A 22,149-nucleotide genomic window follows, 5' to 3' on the forward strand; every position below is an offset into this window, starting at 1 on the left:
CACTGTCTTGCCGTATCTTAAAAAACTGGTCTAGATTTTTTACCGTTCGAATCTCGAACTTTTCGCCTGAGTTTGCGCCACGGGCAATGATGATGTCATACATCTGGTCATCGAACGTGAATGAGTAACTAGGAAATTTGGAACTGTTAGGCGAAATATCATTAAACTTCAGGAGCTTAATGTTTGAGTCCTTTTTAAGCTGATTGCCTAAATGCTCAATGACTGCCACACTGGTATCTTGCTCTTTATTGATAAGCTGGAGTCTATACTCACGATAGCGTTTATCATTTGAGCCAGTCGTGCCTTTAGGATACGTAGGAGCAACCTGATAATTCTTTGACTTAATCATAGAATTCAGGTTGTCGGCTATCTTCTGAAATGCTTCATTTGTCTTTGTCATGTAGATACCCAATAGTTATATCTACATATTTATACATAAGTCAACTACGTCTCATCGTGGTATAGTCTTTAGGATTATCTCCACGTCCAACTGGCACGAGGTTGGATTTATGCATCGTTGCAATGCCAATCATGTAGTCACCCGAATAGACAGGCTTTTCTTTCAAAAGGCCGGCACTTGAGTCATTAGGCGATGTATGACTTGGGTAATACGTTTCGTCCCGTAGCCTAGTCTTCTCTGGCACGTATGCCTCGAATGCTTTCTTCTTGGACTTCACCTTACCGGTTCGGAATGCAATGCAGTCTTGCAGAGTATTGAACTGAAGGCATGGCATATTCTGCTTTCGCATGTCCTTGCTATGCTGTCTCCAGTCTTTCTCCATCTGAGCAAGGTCAACCTTTTTTGGATTGCTTGCGGGTGCGTACACACCTTTGATCATGTGCATAGTCATGCAAATGCGCTCCTATTCCATTGACTATAGACTAGGTTGACAAAAGGAAGCGGTGCACCAGAAAGACGCACCGCTGTTTGCTTCACGTTGTCCTCACTATAAACATCGTAGGCGCACTCAAGAATACGAGCCTCCTGCAACGCCTCACTAACCAAATTTTCCAATCGATTATTTTCCATAATTTAACTCCATGTAGTTTATGCACAGAAATACAGTATACATCATTCCGAAGAAGTTGTCAAGCGAAAACCTGATTTATATAAATAAATATTGGGTGCGTGTAAATGTGTAATAACAAGAGGCAAGTGTAAACGTTAGAAAACAACTCACAGCAGGAATAACTGGAGAAGCATTATTAGATGCAGCTGGGGTTCCTCCCAGTCACGCAAACATGTAAAAGGCAGCTTTCGTTGCCTTTTACTCTATGTGGGTGCCGAGTTTCTATTTTAGTCCACCAAAGTTGGGCTTTTTATTTTGCTTTGACCGATACGATATGATGTTATCATCACTCGCATAAGTTGGCTCAGTCCTATCTACGTATGAACTTTTGTTAGCAGAGGCCTTTGAGTCACTGACCAAATATTGGGCAGAGTCTTCGGCATCATAAAGCTTCATCTTTGACCGATCAATACCGATAACGAAACGTTTGAGGGTATTGTTATCACCCTAACGGTTCTTTAACTGCTTTATCATCAACTGACCTAGACCTTCTTCAGTAGATATCAAACCAAACATAAAGTCGGCAGTAGCTGGCAAACCAAAAGATTCTGAGGTATCTTCCAGGTTCAAGTCAGAACTACTATAGCCTGTACGAGTCGTTTGGGTAGCACTGAGAACTGGAACGTTGAACTCTACGGCTAGAACACGCAACTCTTCGGCAATTGCTTTGATAAGAGTGTAAGAGTTCACATTACCGCCAGCTTTCATCCTAGAACTAGTACAGATATTCAGGTAATCGATAAAGACGATATCTGGCATAAAGTTCTTCTTTAGCTTCAACTCATTCAGTAGGTGCCTGAAGTGAGCAGACCCAGCGCTAGCAGTAGGAAACTCTTTCACGATTAGCTTACCAGTCGTCTTTGTCTTTACTCGGACAATACGTTTCTCATAAACATCCTTTGGCAACGGTAGTGTTCAGTAAGTTGGCATCAATACGCTCTGAAATCTTCTTTTCTGCCATTTCCATAGTAATATACAGCACGTTCTTACCATTCATAAGGTTAGAGGCTGCACAATGGGTCATGAACAAAGTCTTACCAATGCCAGTGCCTGCAAGAGCAATAGATAGTGACTTACGAGATAAGCCACCCTTGGTAATCTTATTGAATAGCTCTAGGTCGAATGGCACCTTGTCTTCTTTAGTGTGATAGAACTGGAATCGTGCTTCAGTATCTTCAAGGAAGTCATGGCCGATACTCTGGTCAAACGATACACCAAGAGCCTTAGACAATAGATCAGGAATGGAGCCCTTATCTAATGTCTTATGGTGACCATTTAGCACCACAATGAATTCACGAACGGCATTATAGATTGCCTTGTCTTGACAGAATTTCTCTGTTGTATCGACAAGCCATTCCATATCCGTTTTATCATCATATTTCAATGAGTCGATTAGCGTAACGATAGCCTTGAATTGGTCGTCGTTAAGGGTGGTCTTCTCTCCAATGACGAGCTTCAGTAAGTCCTTTGTAGGAACACCGTTGTACGTCTCAATATAACTAGCAACTGTTTTATACAGCGTTTTCTCAGCGAAGTCACCGAAGTACTCCTCGCTAAGAAAGGGAATTACCCTACGCATGTAATTTTCGTTATGCAGTAGACCTGCAAGAACGGTGGATTCAATCATCTAAATCATTTTCCTGTACGTTAAGATTGGATTGGTCAGTCAACATCTGACCTGATGCTATAGTATAACACGATTTGATGTAGGATGCAAGATCGGTTTTCTCAAACATCATCAACCAGAATTCAGAACTCTCAAGGACTTCTTTAGCTCTCATCTTGTTAGTAGTCAGGATTTCACCAGTCTTAGGGTTAACACCTTCATACCAGCCAAGGTTAGGCTTAGTGGTGTAACCGCCTTGTTCTGCCACTTCCAACAAGCCAGACCACTTAGAGATACCGCCTTCGAATGTGACAGTAACTGGAATCTTGGACTTCTCACGAATATGGCGAGACTTCTAGATGTTAATGATTAAGTGGTAACCCATAATCTCAGTGCCTGCCTTCTCTTGCTGACGACCGATAATCCAGATAGCGTCAGCAGAATAGTAAGCACCTGTACCACCAGAAACGATATCTTTAGGATACAAGCCAATCTCTTTGTACGTATGGTTAACGGCAACAAGAGGAATGTCTTTCAGGTTCAAGTGAGGAGTGATCATATGGAACAAGGACTTCATTTGCTTTGCCCGTGACATATCAGCTACAGACTTACCGTCCATTGCATCTTGCACTTCTTTCTTGGATGCTAAGTTACCAATCGAATCGATAACGATACAGACTTTATCATCCTTAGTGATACCTTCTAGCTGTTTCATGATATCAAACTTCAGTTCTTCAACGTCGGTGATAGGAGTGTGAACAACCTGTTTCATGTTAATACCAAATGACTCAAAGTATGCCTGTGGTGTACCGAACTCTGAGTCATAAAACAGAATGACCGCTTCGGGATACTTCCTCTGATATGCGGCAGCCATCAGCAATGCGAATGCTGATTTGAAGTGCTTCGAAGGACCTGCTAGCATCAGCAGACCAGGCACTAAGCCACCGTCAACACGACCTGATAAGGCTACGTTGATCATAGGCACTGGTGTTGGTGCCATATCTTTCTTACCAAAGACCATCGAGTCCATGATAGCCGAAGTTAACTTGATCGTAGAGTTCTTGGCTAGTTTTTCCATCAATGATGACATTTCATTCTTCTATAGTAAATTGCAATTTGTCCATTATAACATCAACCTTTGTAAATGTCAAATAGTTTCTTCTCAAAAGCCTCGATCTTTTCTTTGCGGTTAGGCCAGAGGATGTATTACTTTTCAGGGTTGGCTTTAAGATTGTTCAGTAGTGGCACGATAGCATTATACAGCTTATCAAGCTTAGACTGGGCTACCACTGCGTTAGATTCCACTTGTGTGGCGGCAGATTTAAGTTGTTGTACGGGAGTCGACTTGTCCTCATCAACTGCCGTAAATCCAAAATCAAACATTTCGTTTTTCATGTAAAAAAGCTTTCTAGTGAATTAACGTGTTCAAGTTTCCATTTGATGGCATTAGATACCAACTCCAAGGGCTCTTTAAACGTCTTGTTAAATTGTGTCTCGTAGTCAATGTACTGGTTAAGACCAAACTCTTCTGGTAAGAACTGTGTGAACGCAATCACATTCTCCATAAGAGGGTTTGGCATTTTAATATAGCAAAACTTAACTTTAGTACCATTTCGGATGTTCTCTTGCGATAAGTTGGCTTTCTTTAGTTGCTGATTGAATAGCAACGCACCACGCCCATGAATAGGAGCACCTTTCTTGTAAATTGTGTGTCGATCTTCCCACTTCTCGATGTCACTCACGCCACGAGGGAATGAAATATCTTCGGCAGGTAAGGTCTTGAATTCATCAAAGAAGTCTGCAACGAATTTCTGCAACTCCGCTTCGGTAGAATTCAACATCATGTTATACGCCTTAACAAACTTGTCTCGTACCACCTGAGGAGTAGAAGACTTAACAGCCTCAATGCCCATGATCTTAAGCTTTGGCTGGGCGTACTGGACATCTTCGTTGATGTAAACTTTTAGAATGTATCGATTTTTGGCCATCCATATGCCTTTGTTTGCGATAGCTTCTCGTGCCATAACCATTCGACTCTCGTAGGCATTCATCTTTTGATATAGCTTGTCATAAGCCTTGGTCAGAATTGGGACGAATTTCTTTTCACAAGATTGGTCGATGAAACTCACAGGGTATTTTGGGTTAACGGTTTCTACCAGTGGCCCCATATTGACACACAGCGAGTCAGTATCCATGGCAATAACGTAGTCTTTATCGCCGGTCTTAAGGATACCATTCATGGCTTCATTCATCGCCTTCTCAGCCCATTTGATTGATAGCTGACCTGACAATGTAATACCTTCTGCAATCCGCATTTCAAAATAGCGGAAGTACTGATTACCCAGAGCGCCATTAAGAGAGTTTAACAAAATCTTAATAGCCATCTGAGTATTCTCTAGTCTATTTATTTCACGACTCAATTCTTTGGTTTTGGATTCCTCGTACTCTTGCTTTAGCTTCAACATCTCTTTCTTGACCGACTTACGCTCATCGTACAGCCCGACGATAATCTCAGGCATAATGCCACGCTTTTCTTTACGGTACATAGAGCCATTAGCCGCCACAGCGACATCTCGGCTTCGCAATTCTGGATCAATGTCATTCAGAAGGTAGTAGTCAACGCAACTTGCCGTGAAGTCACCTGGGCCACTCAGCAATGTCTCGGGCGACATGTTGTACTGGACAATCCGGTTAGGATACAGCGAGTTCAAGTCAAACGAGGTAACCCTCTTGGTCATGCCGACCACTGGGTCTTTAACGTAACCGCCGGGATAATCACTTTTGGGTTTATGTAGAGAAGGAGGCACGGCAATCTTTCGCTCATGGAGATAGCGATAGATGATATAGTCCCAGATAGCAGCAGTGCCGAATGTGTCCATGTAATTGACACCACCCTTGTAGGCGATAATCAGTGCTAGGTCCATCAAGCCAGTTTGCTTATCAATCTTATCAACTAGCATAACATCTCGGATGTTGTAGTCGATGAACTTCTGGTGATTACTTTTATACAGTGTATGCAAGCTGCCGTATTCTTAATACGATAGCTTTTTCTCGCCTAGGACAACTGACGAAATGTGGTCGAGTGAGTAAGACGACTGAGAACCATAAGAATAGCCAGACTTCTGGAACAAGTCAAAGTAGTCAACCTGTTGCACACCATAGATTTCATATGCATCAAGGTTCTTGCCCTTGAGTCCAATCTGGCGATACTTCGTGATGCCAAATGGAGAAAACTTTTTAGTTATCTCTTCACCAAGAATTCGATTTGTACGATTGATCAGGTACCGAATATCAAAGAATCGAATATTCCAGCCAGTGATGATGTCAGGACAATTATGCGACCAGAACGTCAAAAACTTCAACATCAGGTCCTTTTCATCTTGACAACGGACATACCGAATGAAGTCACACTGCAGGTCAAGTTCGGTCTTTCCTGCATCATAGCTGTCTAAGCCCCATACGTAATAGATGCCGTCACGGCTAGTTCGATACGCAATAGAGATGACAGGATAGTTAGCTTGACCTGGTTCTGGAAACCCGTCATCAGAGGCAACCTCAATGTCGATGTTACCTATTTCAATCTTCTTCAGGTCATACTTTATGACACCAGGAAACTTGTCGCCGATAAACTGTGTAACAAAGTTCTCGTTACCATGGATTTTAAAGTTATCAATGTCCTCATACTTCTTAACAAAGTCTGATGCCTCACTCATCGACTCTAGTTCAATCGGCTCAACAGAACTACCATCAAGTGCTTTCCACTCAGTAGATGGCTTGTTTGATTGAAGGAACATAGTCGGCTTGAATGGGTACTTACCTTGTACTCGTTGACCATCATTATTGTAGCCACGGTACAGCATCTTGTTGCCATAGCGGTTTACGCAAGTGTAAAAACTCAAATTAGTGCTCCGATGTAAAAGTGTTGCTCACAGTATACGTAACACACATATTGTACACTATGAGAAACAAAAAGTCAAATATATTAGTCAGTTCTTTCGCCTGTGCCGTAGTCTACGACAACAGGGAACCCTGGTACACCGTCGGGTGTAAGTCCAAAGTATCGAAGTGTTGCCCAATCAGGAGTCACTTTCGACTCTAATAGGGTCTTCATTTCTGCTTGGCTGCCTCGAACACCGGCACCAACTTCAGTGCCGTCAGGCATATGGAGTACGAATCGCTTAACGTACCCTGCCCAGTTGCCTTGACCTTCGACAACAGCGACGACTGGAAACTCTTCTGTGATGAACTCTTTACGCTTCAACAGACTATTAGAACTTTTTTTCTCATATGCCGTATCGTTACGAACCATCTGACCTTCATAGCCGTCAGTCATGTACCCGCCGTACTTCTCATCAAGCTGGTCTTGAGTGTCACACCAAACAGTAGGTACAAGTTTCAGGAAGTGCCACAGTGGTGACATACGACCAAGTGCTTCGCTTCGCAGGGCAAAAGACAATTTGGTATCTTTGCCGTCGTACATATCATACACGTGGTATTGGACAAGCTTTTCTGCCTCTACGATATCAGCCGGGGTGCTCTACGTCTTACGCACCAGGCTAACAATCTTGTTAAAGTCTTCTTTCAATTCATGGTTGTAGAGTTCGCCATCAAGTACCAACTTCGGATTCTTTACGAAGAATGGGTCAACGTCTTTCCAGATGTGAGGGCAGCTATTGATCAACTTACCGCTTCAAGTCCAGAGACCTTGGGCATTAGCTACGCAACGAATACCATCAAGCTTAGGCTGACTGTAGCCTTGGCTCTGTGGACGTCTTGTGTAGTCATTGGCAAGCATAGGAGCAAACTTATCGTAGAAGTCTACCTCACTGATATCAATAAAGAACTCTCGTTCGATGCGCTTATCCCACTCTGCTTTGGCTTCGGCTTGCGCTTGCGTGTACGAGGTAGTACCGTTGACCTTGCCCACGTTCTTGGGTTCACTCAGATTCCATCCGCTTGTGACAGGCTGACCATCTTGTAGGCCACTGATAGTTCTGGTGCCTGCGTGGTCTTCGTTGGAATAGCCAACTTGGATTTGCCAAACTCGGATCTTGCCGTTAGTGTCTCTTGTATACAACTCTGGCAGTTTTTCAATGTGCTTCATAATAAGTCCTCAGTTAATAATGTATAGTAACACACTTTTCAGGTGTTGTCAAGCGAAAAGGAGGCTTTCGCCCCCTTCTCTTAGTCTTTCTTAGATACGAATCCGTAGAACTCTTGGGCTTTCGCCATCAAGTCCTTCATTGGATATGGCTCTAATCCTTTACTCATGTCCTCGGCAGTCTTCTTACCTTGTTCAAACATTTGTTGTGTGAACGAGACATTCATTTCCCACTGGCGGTCCATGTAATCTTTAGCCATGTGTAGCATTTCTGCACGAAATTCAAATGGATTTTTGTTAGACATAGTTCTTTGTCCTTTCCATTGTCTTCTTCATGGTATCTGCCAACTTCTCTACGCCTTCTGTGGCTTTAGTGAGTTGATTAGAGTAGTAGCCAAAGTTATAGGCATTTAGTGCCCTTTCGTAAGATTTCCATCCAACGACCTTTAGGTCAACAAACGAATTTACAAATGCGACATTGCTATCGACGATGTTATTTAATTTAAACATATTTTCTCCTGTGATGTGTTAAAATTGGAGGGGTTACCTCCCACCGTGTTTACTCTGTTAGCAGTTCAGGGCTAGTAAGAGTAGGCATATTGATTGCAATTCGTTGAGGTTTCTTTTTTTCTGGTACTACATTCTCTAGCAAAATACGAAGCATGCCATGCTCCATAGATGCGTTTCTAACGACAACGGTATCTGCTAGCGTGAACGTTCTGGTGAACGCACGTGCCGCAATACCTTTGTGTAGATACTCTTTCTTATCATTTTCGCTCACTTCACCTTTAACAGTGAGTACTCCATCCTTGACGGTGATGTCTACCATATCTTGAGAAATGCCAGCAACTGCCATCTCTACGATGTAAGTAGTGTCACTCTCTTTAGTGATATTGTAAGGTGGGTATGGTGTAGCTTTTTGTGCCGTATTCTGGATTGCAGCCATACGGTTAAAGATTCTGTCGAATCCTACGCTAGTGAACGGATCATATTGTGTTTGAATATAAGTCATAAATCCTCCTATAAAGCAAGGTTTATAAAATTGAGTCCCCGAAGGCAACTCAATATTATGTATACAAAATTAAATTACAGTGGAGCCGAAACCACCAGTGCGATTGGTCTTAGCTGTGGGAGCTTGATCAACTACAACGAATGTCGGTTGAGTTGGGTTCTTGACAACTTTGGCCTGTGCAATACGGTCGCCATCTTTAATAACGATTGGACAGTTCGAAGTGTTCCAGATCATAACATACGTCTGTTGAACATAGTCAGCATCAATGACGCCTTCGCAGTTCATAACTGTAATGCCTTGCTTCAGTGCAAGACCTGAACGTGGATGAATACGAACAGATTGATCGGAACGAAGGTCAAAGATTAGTCCAGTAGGAACAAGCACTCGCTCTTTTGAACCAAGTAGTATAGCTCCATGATACTGGTCTACCTCTCTCAAGGCGTATTCAAGCTTAATGTTATCCGCATCATACAACGTGATGCTATCGCCTACACGTAAAGACGCTTTTAGATCAAAGCATGCTGCCCATGCAGTTCCAAACTCAGGTAAATGCGCTTCAGAAAACAACTTGAAGACTTCAATCTTGTCACCTGATACAGTAATTGTTGGAGTGAAGGCATAATTACTGTTACCGAAAGTGATAGTTCCCTAAGGATACTGCGAATTGATTATATAAGTTTCGTCGATTTTCATAATATAGTCCTTTGTTTACCGTTTTTTACCAATTGAATATTTGGCAACTAGTTCCCATTCACCTTTTTCTTTGTGAGGAAGAATCTTGATCTGTGATAGCGGGGCACTAGGCTCTGCGATCAATGCTGAATCAACAGCCTTAGTCAATTCCCATTCCCCAAGAAGGGCTACAATGGTGTTTCTACGTGCCTTGTCCTCTTCAGAAAAGTCATTCATTTTACCGTCTAACATGAAGAGTTCTTTAAATTGTACAATGTAGTACTTGCCTTGCTTATGTAAGATATGGCAAGACTGGTACAACTTTTGTTCCTTTTTAGATGCAATGCCAATTCGAGTTAAAGTTTCTTTTACTTTAAGAAAGCTTTCTTCATTTGGCAGATTTACTTCTACGAGTCTGTCTACTAAATTCATTTTTAATACCACCTGTGTCTTGTTGTCTTTTTATGACACATAATTGGTCACTAGACAACAGAGACAGGTATTCTTGGCCGACAATCTTATTACATTTATAATAAGCACATTCCAATTCAAGTTCTTCGTTGCTAGCATTCTTAACCCATTTCGCAAATCGCTTCTTAGGCCTAATGCTATTTATAAGACACTCGTACTGCATGGGGACGTTTATCCAAGTGGTGGTATTGATTCATCAGATTGGAATAAAGAATCGTATCAGGAAAGTAAGATAAAGCCTTGTTTACAATCCAAGGCTCATAAGACTTTTCGGACAGTACGTCATTCTCACTGTCACGCATCATATTAGACTTAGTGGTAGTGATAGAGTTTACATAATCAAACGGCGAGGTCATTTTCATTCTCCCGTTCCAGTCGATTCTTTTCTAGCTCATCTCCACACCCACTACAGATAAAAGCAGTGCCAACACCGCCTTCATATGAGTACTTCACCTTAACAAAGTTCTTACCTAGGCGTTTCTCGCAGATAAGGCACTTTCGTTCCTGTCTATTTAGAAGTTTAGATACGAGTTTCATGCCGACATTCCCCTCACGTTCAGTAGTGGATTCAGTTTCCTGATCAACGACTGCTCTATCTGCTTTCTACTAATAGCGCCTTGTTCTTTACATGGATATATTCTAACAGTCATACCATTAAGATCATTTCTCCACATAGACCGATACTTCTTAGCTGCCGAATGATTTTCATCTGGTCGAGACTTCTGATTGATTTCCTTTATCCATCTGCTTAATTGTGTGCCAATGCTTCGCCCAGACTCGCCAACATACAGACAATGAGACGCTTTATGTATCGAGTACATTCCAACATCATTATAATGGCAAGTCTCATGCTCTCTGAGAATATCGTCCTCGGTATACAACTCAAAGCCCTGGATAGTATCAGGTTTGATAGCAATTCTAAAATGCTTGAAGTTTACTTCCAACAATCTATCAGCTATCTCATCGGCCGAGAAATAGTGTTGTCCCAAAAGATTGACCATTAGTTCCACTCAACTTCTGCCATAAGAGTGGCAAGGGCAGCAACTCGATTGATTTCTGTGTTAGCCACAAAAGCTTCTTTGTACTGGTAGTCAGCAAGAATGATAATGGCATCGGCAATACTCTGAGTGTTCTTTACCTTACTAGGAAGAATGTCGTAGAGTTGGCGATAAAGTACCGCAGAGTCTACATCAACATTCTCAGCAACCCATTTACGAGTAGCAGTAAAGTCCTTGTCTTTCATCAACTGGATCAAGACACCAATGCTATCACCTGACTTACTTGCTAGAATGCCAGCATCAATACTACCAGTAGTACCATAACGCTGTAGTTCATTAAGGACTCGGCGCCAGTCAGGGAAGTAAATCTCTACAAGCTCTTCCACAGTTTTTTGATCATAGGTAACTCCTTCGTCTTTCAAGATGGTGCACACACGTTTAAAGAATTGGGATGCAAGCTTGGGCTTATCTCCCATCGTAGCAGCGAACTCGATAACACTGCAACGAGAATGCAACGGCTCAATGTTCCTGTTCTTAAAGTTACAGGTCATAATTAAGCCACAGTTATTTGAAAACTCTTCCATAAAGTTACGAAGAGCGGGCTGTGTAGATTTGGGATTCAGATAGTCTGCCTCATCTAGAATCACATACTTACGACCACCAGTAAAAGAAACACTTGATGCAAAGTTTGCGATTTCATAACGAAGTGTATCGATGTTACCATTCATCGAACCGTTGATTGTGATCGATTGTGATGTAATTAGTACCAATCTCTTCTAGCATTGCCTTTGCAATTGTCGTCTTATACCGATACCTGCACGACCTGTTAGCAACAGATTAGGCACGTTCTTCTGGTCATCAGGTAAAATTGTGTCTTGTACAGTTGTTGTATAGACATCATTCATAATATAAGAAAAGGGAGAGAAAGTCAAATTTTCTCTCCCTTGTGCTTCAAAGCTTAAGCTTGTGGAGCAGGTGCTTCGGCTGGTGCCTCAGCTGGTTTGTTGTACATCGAAGGAGGAGGTTCGATGTTTTGGCCTTGCTCTTTAGCATGGCGCAAGAATGCGACGAATCGCTCACGAACGGTACCAACGGATACCATTTCTTCACCTTTGATTGCACCACGTTGGGTAACAATGTCGATGATCTGAACAGCGGCCATAATGTCGTTCAACGAAAGACCTGTCGCTTGCTGCTCTTGTACTTCTGCGGTGCCTTCAACTGCTGTAGTTGCTTCTGTCATAGTTCTCTCCTATATTAACGTGATTCAATAGCGATCCAGTATTGGACCTTATCGGACTTAAAGTGTGCCATACCTTTAGAAGACAAGGTGACTTCATAATCGGTTTGCACGAGTTTGAGATTATCTGTTTTGATAATCATGTTAAAGGGCTTGGTTTCAACGCCTTCGGCAATAACAACCTCATACTTATCAGCAGTAGATTTTTTACTATCAACAGCCGAAAGTTTGATGGTACTGCCATCGCTAGTGAAGGCAACCTCTGGCATTTGTAACACACCCGTAAGCACGAATGACGCTATCAATAGCTTGCCATCTCACATTGATTTTTGCCTCTGGATCAGGTACAAAAATGTCCTTGTCTGGAGGGGAAACGATAAATGATTCAGAAGTGTAAGTGTATTTGAGTTCGCTTCTGCCACCCTTAATGGTGAAACGATCTGAGCCAAATACGACCTCTGGAGTTTCGAAAAGACCTAGAGTCGAAATGAATCTAGATAAGTCATATACGCCTGCCTGTTACTCAACGCTTTCAGCAATGGTGGCGGCAGCCATGACAGTGTTTTGGGGAGAGATTGTTCGAATTGTTTTACCAACCTTGAAGACGATGCTCGGGTTGATTGTCGAAAAATTCTTGAGAATGCTCAATGTATCAGTACTAAATTTCATAGTTTATTCACCTTTCTTTTCATTAAAAAACTTCACGTTATATTTATAACAGAACACACAAAACTTTTGTTTATTATATATCATTCCTTTTCGTTAGACTTAAATTCTTTAGTACGGGCAAGTTGATCATTGATCCACTTAGCACAGGTCTTTGCATCAAATGCGTCTTCACCTGGCTCTGGCATACGACCATCTTCACCGACACCACGAATGACGGAACTGGTTAGTATCATAGCAGAAGCCATGATCATGCATACTTGAGGTAGACCTGAGCCAGTCTCTTTATCATCGTAGTCTTTACGGCGTTCGAAGTCGTCAATATGACGCTTCAGGCTGTCAATCATTTGTTGCCAAGGAAGTTCTTTTTCCCAATTTCTATGGGAATACTTAATACCACCGTATTCAAGTGCGGCGGCACCTGCGGCTAGACTCTCAAGTGGTAGTTGACGCATATAAGGCACACCTAGTGCCTCACGTAGGGCACCAGTCTTAGCTTGACCAAAGTTCTCTTTATTCATCGTGTAGTTTGCTCCCAGTCATGTTCGGCTCTAAAGATAGCCTGTAATCTCAAAACGTCTGCCGCTACGTTATGTAAACTATCGTGGGCAACAAACGTTTCGTTCCAATACTTCTCATCACCAAGTGGCACAAAACCACTCTTGGTCGAGAAGTTAAATTTCGCATCAATATAAGTTCTTACATCTGGCACTTTCCAGAACTGAAGATATTGATTACATGCAGCCTCATTGCCAGTTGCTTTCTTCAATCGATCAAGAATAACTGGGTCAAAGGTATTACCTCTAGACCACCAGTAGTTAAAGTTCTTTTGTTCACTAAGATCATTATTAGCTATTGGCACTGCAATGCCAGCCTTGGGCTTCATTGGATTCACCTTGAACGGCGTATAGTCAACAAAGTGGTGCCATCTGCCATATCGCCAAACAAGTCGAGCGACATCGGGATGCATATCGACCAGCATTTGGGACTTTTTAACAGTGCCTTCTGTTTTGTAGCCCGTCTCTTTGAATGTCTCGTTCTCGATGTTCTCGGCATGATAGAACTCAGCAGTATTGCCACCCTTCACGGTCTGAGTGTCTGCCTTGCCTTGTAGGAAAGCATTTAACTGGACGCATACGTCACCGTCTTTCATTTCTCGCAGGCAGATATCCGTATCTTCATTGTAACGACCACGCCAGCGGTGCTTACAGTCGTTACGAATCAACAACGTAGAGTAGATACGGGTGTTGGCAACATAAGCAGGATACTTCTGATCAGGCGAAATGAAGAAGCGGTACTGAGGACCAGCAATGTAGACGTTTCGTAACGGTCAACAAGTCTTCCATTACCTGAAAGCCTACACCACTCTCGAATCGAATACGTTGGTTTCAATTCAGACGATAGAAGTCCGAGATGTTGTCATCTAGTACCCAGTGGCCAGTTGCACCGATGCTGATAGAGTGGTCCCATGCATAGTTTCTAGCACGACCAGGGCCGTCGCCGTGATTGGAGAATGGTGCAACAATAAGTGTTACATACTGTCTCATATTAAACGTGTCAAGCGCCTTATCATAGCTCTCAAGGTCTTGAGGCTCATTCACAATATAGTGCGGAATCTCCATACGTAAAAGCGACCTAGAGGTAAACATTGTATCGGCACGACCCTTTGAGACGATGTAAATCGGATACTTAGTCAGAGTTCTGCCGTTTGGCTGAATCCAACGCAACAGCAGATTCTTAGTGATCTTCAGTTCTGGGTGCCAGATGCTCTTGGTCTTGTCAGCGACCTCTTGACCAATCTTAATAGAAAAGTCGTCATAGTCTTCCTTGCTACGGAACTTCATTGTGATAGTTCTGAAAGGAGTATTCTCATCTTGAACGAACTCAGGCATACCTAGCCAGTGTTGTCGCCACTTAATATCATCGAGGTCACTAGGATCAATCGATACCTCGATATCGTCTAAAATGACCTGTGAGGGGTTGCGGCCCAAAAGCTGTTCTCCAGCAGGCAACTTTGCTTTATCGATTTCGACAACTGTACCTACCTCATCTTTGAACAGGCTCAGAGCTTGATCTTCTAGATAATGATAAGTCTCTCGCATACTACCAGGAATCATCTGGTTAATCTTAGTGCAAAAGTCTGCCATATCATCAAGTTTTTTTAAGTGTACGTAAATACTCTTCCACACATCAGACTTAGGAGCTTTCTTAGCCTTGGTGTTGTCTTGCAAGACAACGTCCATAGGCGTATCAAAGAAACTATCGAGGCTTACGCTGTACGAGTCGTTCTTACGGACGTTCGCATCCATGTAGTTGTCATAACCAGCACTCTCTTTCACATCACTCATTAAAGAACCCCATCAAGTCGTTAGATTGTTTACTTCTATCATTGTAGCGTAAACTTACCAGGTTGTCAATAGCTTATTTCCAGTTGGTCAGGCTGTGCTTTTCCTTTGTCATCCTTGAAATCTCTAGGCGTTTTGCAGGCGAGATATCCATGAGACTTCTTACAGTGTCGGCAAAGACTTCATCCGATCAATCCTTACTCAGCTTAACGTAGTGTGATTAGTCAGCGGCAATAATCTCGCTTGAGTTGTTGCCAGACTGATCACACATCAGAATAAGAGGTACACCACAGCCTAAAGCTTCCATTGCCGTAATGCCCCAAGATTCCTTTCAGCAGGTCGAGCAATAGGTTTTACACTTCGCCAGATTGAACATCACTTCAGCATGAGGTAATCCACGTAATGTGTGTTGCGGTGCTTCCCAATGTGTATTAGCATCTACGTATGCATTAATCGAGTCGCTTTTATATACGACATCGTTAGTCATCACAAGACTATTTAGGTTGGATTTATGAAGCTTCTTGTGGACTAGGAACGGTACCTTTAGCGTGTCTGATCTACCGACTGTGCCACAATCGTATAATAGTTCCTCTGATACACCGATACTGTCATGCAGGTACGAAGGATTGATGAAGCCTGCAATCTCACCGAAGTCAACCTCGTTGATACGCATAGCAGTTTTTCGGTGAAAGTCTAACTGCCTTGGGCTAACAAAGTAAGTATGGGCTCCGTTGTCTTTCAGCTTGCGAAGGATATTGCCTAGCTCTACGATTCGAATATCACGCACCAAGCCCTCATGCACGATGCACACGAGCGGGATATTGAATGATATCATCATGTTTCCCCACCATGGATTATTAAAGATGATCATGTCAGGATTGTGTTTAGCAATCGCCTCTTGAATCACCTGTTTAGTCCTACGTGAGTCCTTGTCTTTTTTAGTGACAAAAACTGGGATGACGCCTTCGATGTTGTCTTCTAAGTCCTTACAGAACTTTTCTATCCCACCAGCAACGACGGGACCCTTGGCATTAACAACTGCGGCATAAGTTGCGTATGGTAGAAGTATTTTCATATCAGGTAGCAATCCTACTAAAGTTCTTTACCTTCTCAAACCTGATTACACTGTGGAACTTATCAAACAACTGATCACCCTTATGGCTAATGATAAAGATATTAGAGTCGCTTGTTAGCTCTTCAATGATTTTCAGGAACTCTTCGGTGCCTGTTGCGTCAAGTGAAAAATCCATAATCTCGTCTATAATCAACAGATTGGTAGAGACAGAGTTACGGAGCTTTGAGACAGCAAGCCATGTAAACAATAGTGCTAAGTCAATACGCAACTTATCGCCTTCAGAGAATGAGGCGTAGGAGAATTCATCACGGAATCTTGACTTGATAGTCTCGTTAAAGTTTTCATCTAACTCAAACTGGACAAAGAAATCCATTGCTGACAGGTACTTACCGATTAGTTTGTTCATCACAGGCACATATTGCTTAATGATTCTGGTTTTGATACCGCCATCTTTAAGCATGGATGCAACAATAGCTAGCGTTTCTTTGCCATCAGACAATTGACCTTGCTTCGTATGGTTTGTAGTCAACTCTTCTTCTAGTTCAACGATATCATTATTATCGATAGCAACCACATCTTTTTCAGCACCAACTAATTCTTCTTTGATGCCTTTAGAAGCCGACATTCCCATTTTATGGTTAGCACGATGTTCGCTGGACTCTAGGTGCTTATCATTGATAAGCGTTTGCACACTATCAATTCTGGTCAGTCTTTCCTCTAGCTTTACATATCGATGTCCAAGTTTCGTACTAGCGTGTTAAATTTCTCGGGACTTTGCAGAATGGCTGCTAACTGTCGCTTCTTTGAAGTCGTGTTCGATGCCTTGCTTACAGGTTGGACAATTGTCGTGATGTTCGTAGAAGGATACTTCCTTAGTAAGAGTGCGGTATTTGCTGGATAGATCACGGTCAATCTCCTGGAGTTCTTGAAGCGATTTTTGTACTTCGGGTTTATCGGTAATGCTGTTTGCTAGCTCAGAGATTTCTTCCATCAACTTCTCGATGGAAGCTTGCTCTGATTCTATAAACCTGATTTGCTCTCGCAATTTCTGTCGCAGTCGATCTACTTCGACTTCCTTCATGTTACGAATAGATTCATTATGCTTTTTAGCAGAATCAATCCTATTCTTAAGCAGATCAATTTGGTACTTAATCTCTGTGATTTCCGTCTTATTGTTAGTGATTTTATCCTTCAGAAGGGTATTCATCACAGTAAAGATTTGGATATCAAGCAGATCTTCAATAACTTCCCTACGTTCAGCGGCCTTTAACTGCATGAACGGCACGAATGTGCTAGAGCCCAATACAACAACTTGTCCAAAGGACTTGTAGTTGAGCTTCAAAATACTCTCTTCTAGATACGTTTGGTAGTCACGGGCAGCGGCATCCTGATTCAGAAGATTACCGTTCTTCCAAATCTCAAAATATTTGGCTTAATGCCACGCTTAATGATAAACTAAGCACCACTAATGCTAAAGTGTGCCTCAACTTCCAGACCCTTTAATTGTGTTAATCGAGTTAAGAAGTTGGTTCTTGTTAATTTTACGGAAAGACTTACCATATAAAGCAAAGGTCAATGCATCTAGCATTGTTGACTTGCCCGCACCGTTATCGCCTACAATAAGTGTAGAGTTACTCTTATTTAGTAAAATCTCAGTCCACGCATTGCCCGTAGACAAGATATTCTTGTAACGGACTTTCTCAAATAAAATCATAGATTAATGGCCTCTATACAGTTCATCCAAAACTCGTTCAACCTTGTTCTTATCTCCGCCGAACTCAAGGTTCTGGATGTACGACTTCAAAATGGTCAGGGTATCTTGAGCCTCATCGATTACATCAAGATTCATGTGGTCCTCAATAACCTTGATGTCACATGGGGATGCGGCTTGCAAGCGGTCAAGGAATAGATGAAAGATGTAAGGATTACCCTTAGTGGTTACTATAACTTTAATGAAGGTGTTTGTCCAGTTCTTTGTATCAATTGTGCAACATCCTCGAATGTCATGTCTGTATTATCATACACAATCTTGTGGAACATCTTGAACGGGTTCTCTACGTAGGTCATACCCCGTGTCTCGGTATCAAAGACGCTGAAGCCACGTTTCTGATCATAGTCTGTCCAAGTCATCTCGTACTGTGCACCAAGATAGGAGATGTTTCCGTGGGTAGAAGGATGGTGAAAGTCCTGAATAGACAGCATCAAACTTCTTAAACATGCTTCGATCCATGCCATGGTCACAGAGTTGACTCCGCATCATTTCATAGCCTGCAATCTCAAAGTGTCCCATGAGAATTTCAGCTTTCGTGTTCTTAAATGCGTCCATAGATGACTGATAGTTATCTTGGCATATCCATGGAGATAGCATGATCTTGCAACCATCCATGTCTAGCTCAACTGGTTCATTCCAGTAGAGGTGCATGTTCTCATAGGATGATTCGCCGTAGAGCTGGCGCAGGGTATTGACTTCGTTCGTATTCTTGTAGAACGTGTCATGGTTACCAACGACCATGTGCAGTTCGATACCATCGACCCTACAAACCTTGATGAAGTTTTCTTCTAGGTTCTTTGCTGTAACGAAATTTATGTACTTGCGGCGGTCAGCTAGATCGCCTAGATGGAACACCGTTTTGATGTTGTTCTCTTTCAGATACGGAAAGAAAATAGCTCCCCAATGAGTATCATTTAGAATAGCAATCTTCATACTTTACTCCTCTGGTTCGTCGGATATTTCAAGGTCAATGTCTCAATCTGTGGCTGTGGGTCGCCAGAGTCTTCTGCTTCACTGCATAGCTTTTTGTACTGGACGATAGCTTCCAGGAATTCAAGGTTGTTTACGTAATTTTTTGTGGCCATTGTTACCTCTCTATTTGGTTAAGTATACGACAAATAGTGTCTCGTGTCAAGACATATTTTAGCACTGGTTTGGAGAAAAGACTTGACAGGCTCTAGAAAACGTATATAATAGCGTTATCGCTTAGAACTATCAATGCTTGGTTGAAGTGTCTGCCTCGATCATGGCTAGCAGGTGTGACTCGATGTCTTCCCTTATTTCTTCTTCAGTGGGTCCTTCATCACTGGATGCTTGTTCCAGTCTGTCGAGGAATGTGCTGTAATATAACTTAGCCTTCTCATTTGCCTCTCCGAAGAAGAGAATATCTTTCTTATTCAGAAGTACTATGGTCTCTACGGAAAGAAGAAGCCAGCTCTTCGCAAACATTCCGTGAATTGGATGCACCCTAACCTGCAACGGGTTCTCGATGCAATAGTGTTCGTCATCACTCGATACATTATGACCGATGATGTCGTCTCCATTATTAAATTTCAAATATACAATATCCAATCTCACCCCTTTATATTCACATTATAAATTTTGAACTCAAAGCCCTCATCATTATATATAGCAACCCTGTCCATGAAGTGTTTGACCACAAAGTTCTTATTTGCTTTCCACTGTAGGTCATCTACGATATCGTAAAGAGTTGCTTTGTTGCCACTCGAACTCTTTCGCAACACACGTCCGATAGACTGTAGATTCCTGATCTTCGACTTAGACGGACTGGCAAAGATGATGTTATCAAGTGTCTTGATGTTAAAACCAGTGCTGAATGTGCCGTAACTTGCCAGAATGATGTTGTTATCGTTGGTCTCGGCTACGTGTCGGACTGCTTCTCGGTCATCGGCACTATCCATGAATGAAGTTTAAAGTCTTACCTTCTTTGGCAAGCATAGGATGTAAAACTTTTCCATGCTTCTCTACGAACTGAAACAGTATAAGCGTATTGCCTTGTAGCGAGTATGCAACATTCTTGATATACTTGTTGCGTGACTCGTTGGTTACGATCCAATCAATCTCTTCTTGGTAGGTCTTACCTTTATTTAGCTTCCCAATTTCATCAGGATATTGAAGCACGATAGCAGTGATACCGAACTCAGCAAGTGTTCCGTCGTCAATCAGTTTCTTAGACCTAGTTACTTGACTTACTTCGTAGACAGAGCCAAAGATTCCTTCTAGCACCAGCTTGTGCGTGTGCGACCCAACTAGCGTACCCGTGAACCCATATCTGTACTTACATTCCGGCATCTTCTCTAGCACTGAAACAGGCGACTTAGCCTTAAACAGGTGTGCCTCATCACCAATCACTACGTCAAACTTTTCGAACCAGTCTTTGCCTAGCTTATAGATAGACTGCCATGTGCTGATCACGATAGCGGCGTCTACGTTCTTATCGATGCCGTCTCTAATCTTGTGGATGTCTAGTGGGTTGCCGTTGTTGTACTCTACGAAGTCTGAGGACATCTGGTCAACCAACGAGGTTGTAGGCACTACGATTAGAGTTTTTCTGTCTTCCTGCATGTGAAAACGTGTCAGCAGGTAGATGATAAACGACTTACCAGATGCCTTAGGAGATAGCATCAATGCACGATTCCGCTTCAAAGCATGTACAACCGCATCGTTCTGGTAGTCTCTCGGTGTAAAGCTAGAGCCATATTCCTTTGCTAACTCGTAGCCAGTATTCTAATTTACCTCGTTAGTCTCGTATACACCAGAAGTAACCTCAACAGTGTAATCTCTTGAGTTGCAAAATTTAAGAACGTGAGGCACCAATCCAGCATATATCATTTCTGTCATCGCATTGAACAAACGAATTTTTCCATCCCACACTTTGTTACGAACAGCAGGCATAAACTTAGCGCCTGGCACTTCGAATGTGAAATGATCTGATAGCTCCATCTTAGTGCTAGGGTCTGCCTGCACTCTTACGTAAACATCATTAACTCGCTCAATCAATACATTGTCCATTATGCACCTGTTCTAAACCGTTCCCAATCGACAATCGTCTTTAGCTGAAAGCCTCGATTGCCAATCATTTTAATAATAGCCTCTAGGTATTCTACTTTCTGTTCCTGTGCACCAATCTTGAGTGACGATTCAATTTAGCCATCGTCAGCGTCCAGATAGGATGGAATATCGGCTCGTAGAATTTTTAGAGGCTGCGGATTCCAACCATACTGCTTCAACTCACTGACATCTAACTCGCCTTTGTAGTATTCTGTCTTGAGCTTGAAGAGCTTCTTATAGTCAGTCCTCATCTTACGCAGGAGGTATCCCTCTCCCATGTATATCTTAAAGTATTTGTTGTGCAGTTTGGGGATCTCGCCAGACTCGCGGGATACGTTGGTCTGGTCAATTGTACCGTCTTTGTCCCACTCGGCAATGATATCTTATAGTTTCATTCATCTCTGCATAATTTAATCAAGGTTAGCAATGTGCATATTATGCACCATGCACATCATTTTGCCAAGTAATTTTATAACTTCCGTACTTAAATGTGATATCAAATGTTGGAGGAGTTACGTCAGTTCCTACGGTGCTTAATTGAATACCGCTGATAGAAGTAGGAAACACATCTTTAAAATTGAATGAAATATTACTATTCTTGTTACTATCTAGCACGATAAGAGTAGCATCAGATTTAACGTTACGAGGCGTTAATGGCTTGTATCGGTCAAAGCTTTCAGGATATGTTAGTGCAACTAGCCAGTCTTGGATTTCTTTGTACGATGCTAGGTTCTCATCACATGTAACGGTCACTACCAAATCATCGAATGTGATCTTATCGCCAGGCTCATACAGTGTCTTGAAGGGAGTTGGGAACTCGGTATCGCCAGAGCTTGTTCCTGGTATGTTAATGCCTTGCACAAAGAACTCCACGTTAGGCAGTCAAGTGAGTACAAACTTAAACTCGATTGGAGATAAAAAATTATTTGTTGCCATGCGATCCCTGCTATGTTGTATGTATTATTTATAAACCAAAAAAAGGGATCCGAAGATCCCTTTTGTTTGGTACTAAACTATTACAGTAGGTTAGTAACAGCGGTACGACGGTAG

At 42.3% G+C, this 22,149-nt stretch overlaps 1 protein-coding gene across 1 annotated transcript; it reads right to left on the bottom strand.

Annotated features, from left to right (window-relative positions):
• Positions 1–10,932: 10,932 nt before the first annotated feature.
• Positions 10,933–11,481, bottom strand: LOC124192385. The gene has a single exon (XM_046585628.1). The coding sequence runs from the start codon at positions 11,479–11,481 to the stop codon at positions 10,933–10,935; it is 549 nt and encodes a 182-aa protein (XP_046441584.1).
• Positions 11,482–22,149: the final 10,668 nt, after the last annotated feature.

This window comes from Daphnia pulex, chromosome 1, assembly GCF_021134715.1.
Source record: "Daphnia pulex isolate KAP4 chromosome 1, ASM2113471v1".
Classification (NCBI taxonomy): Eukaryota; Metazoa; Arthropoda; class Branchiopoda; order Diplostraca; family Daphniidae; genus Daphnia; species Daphnia pulex.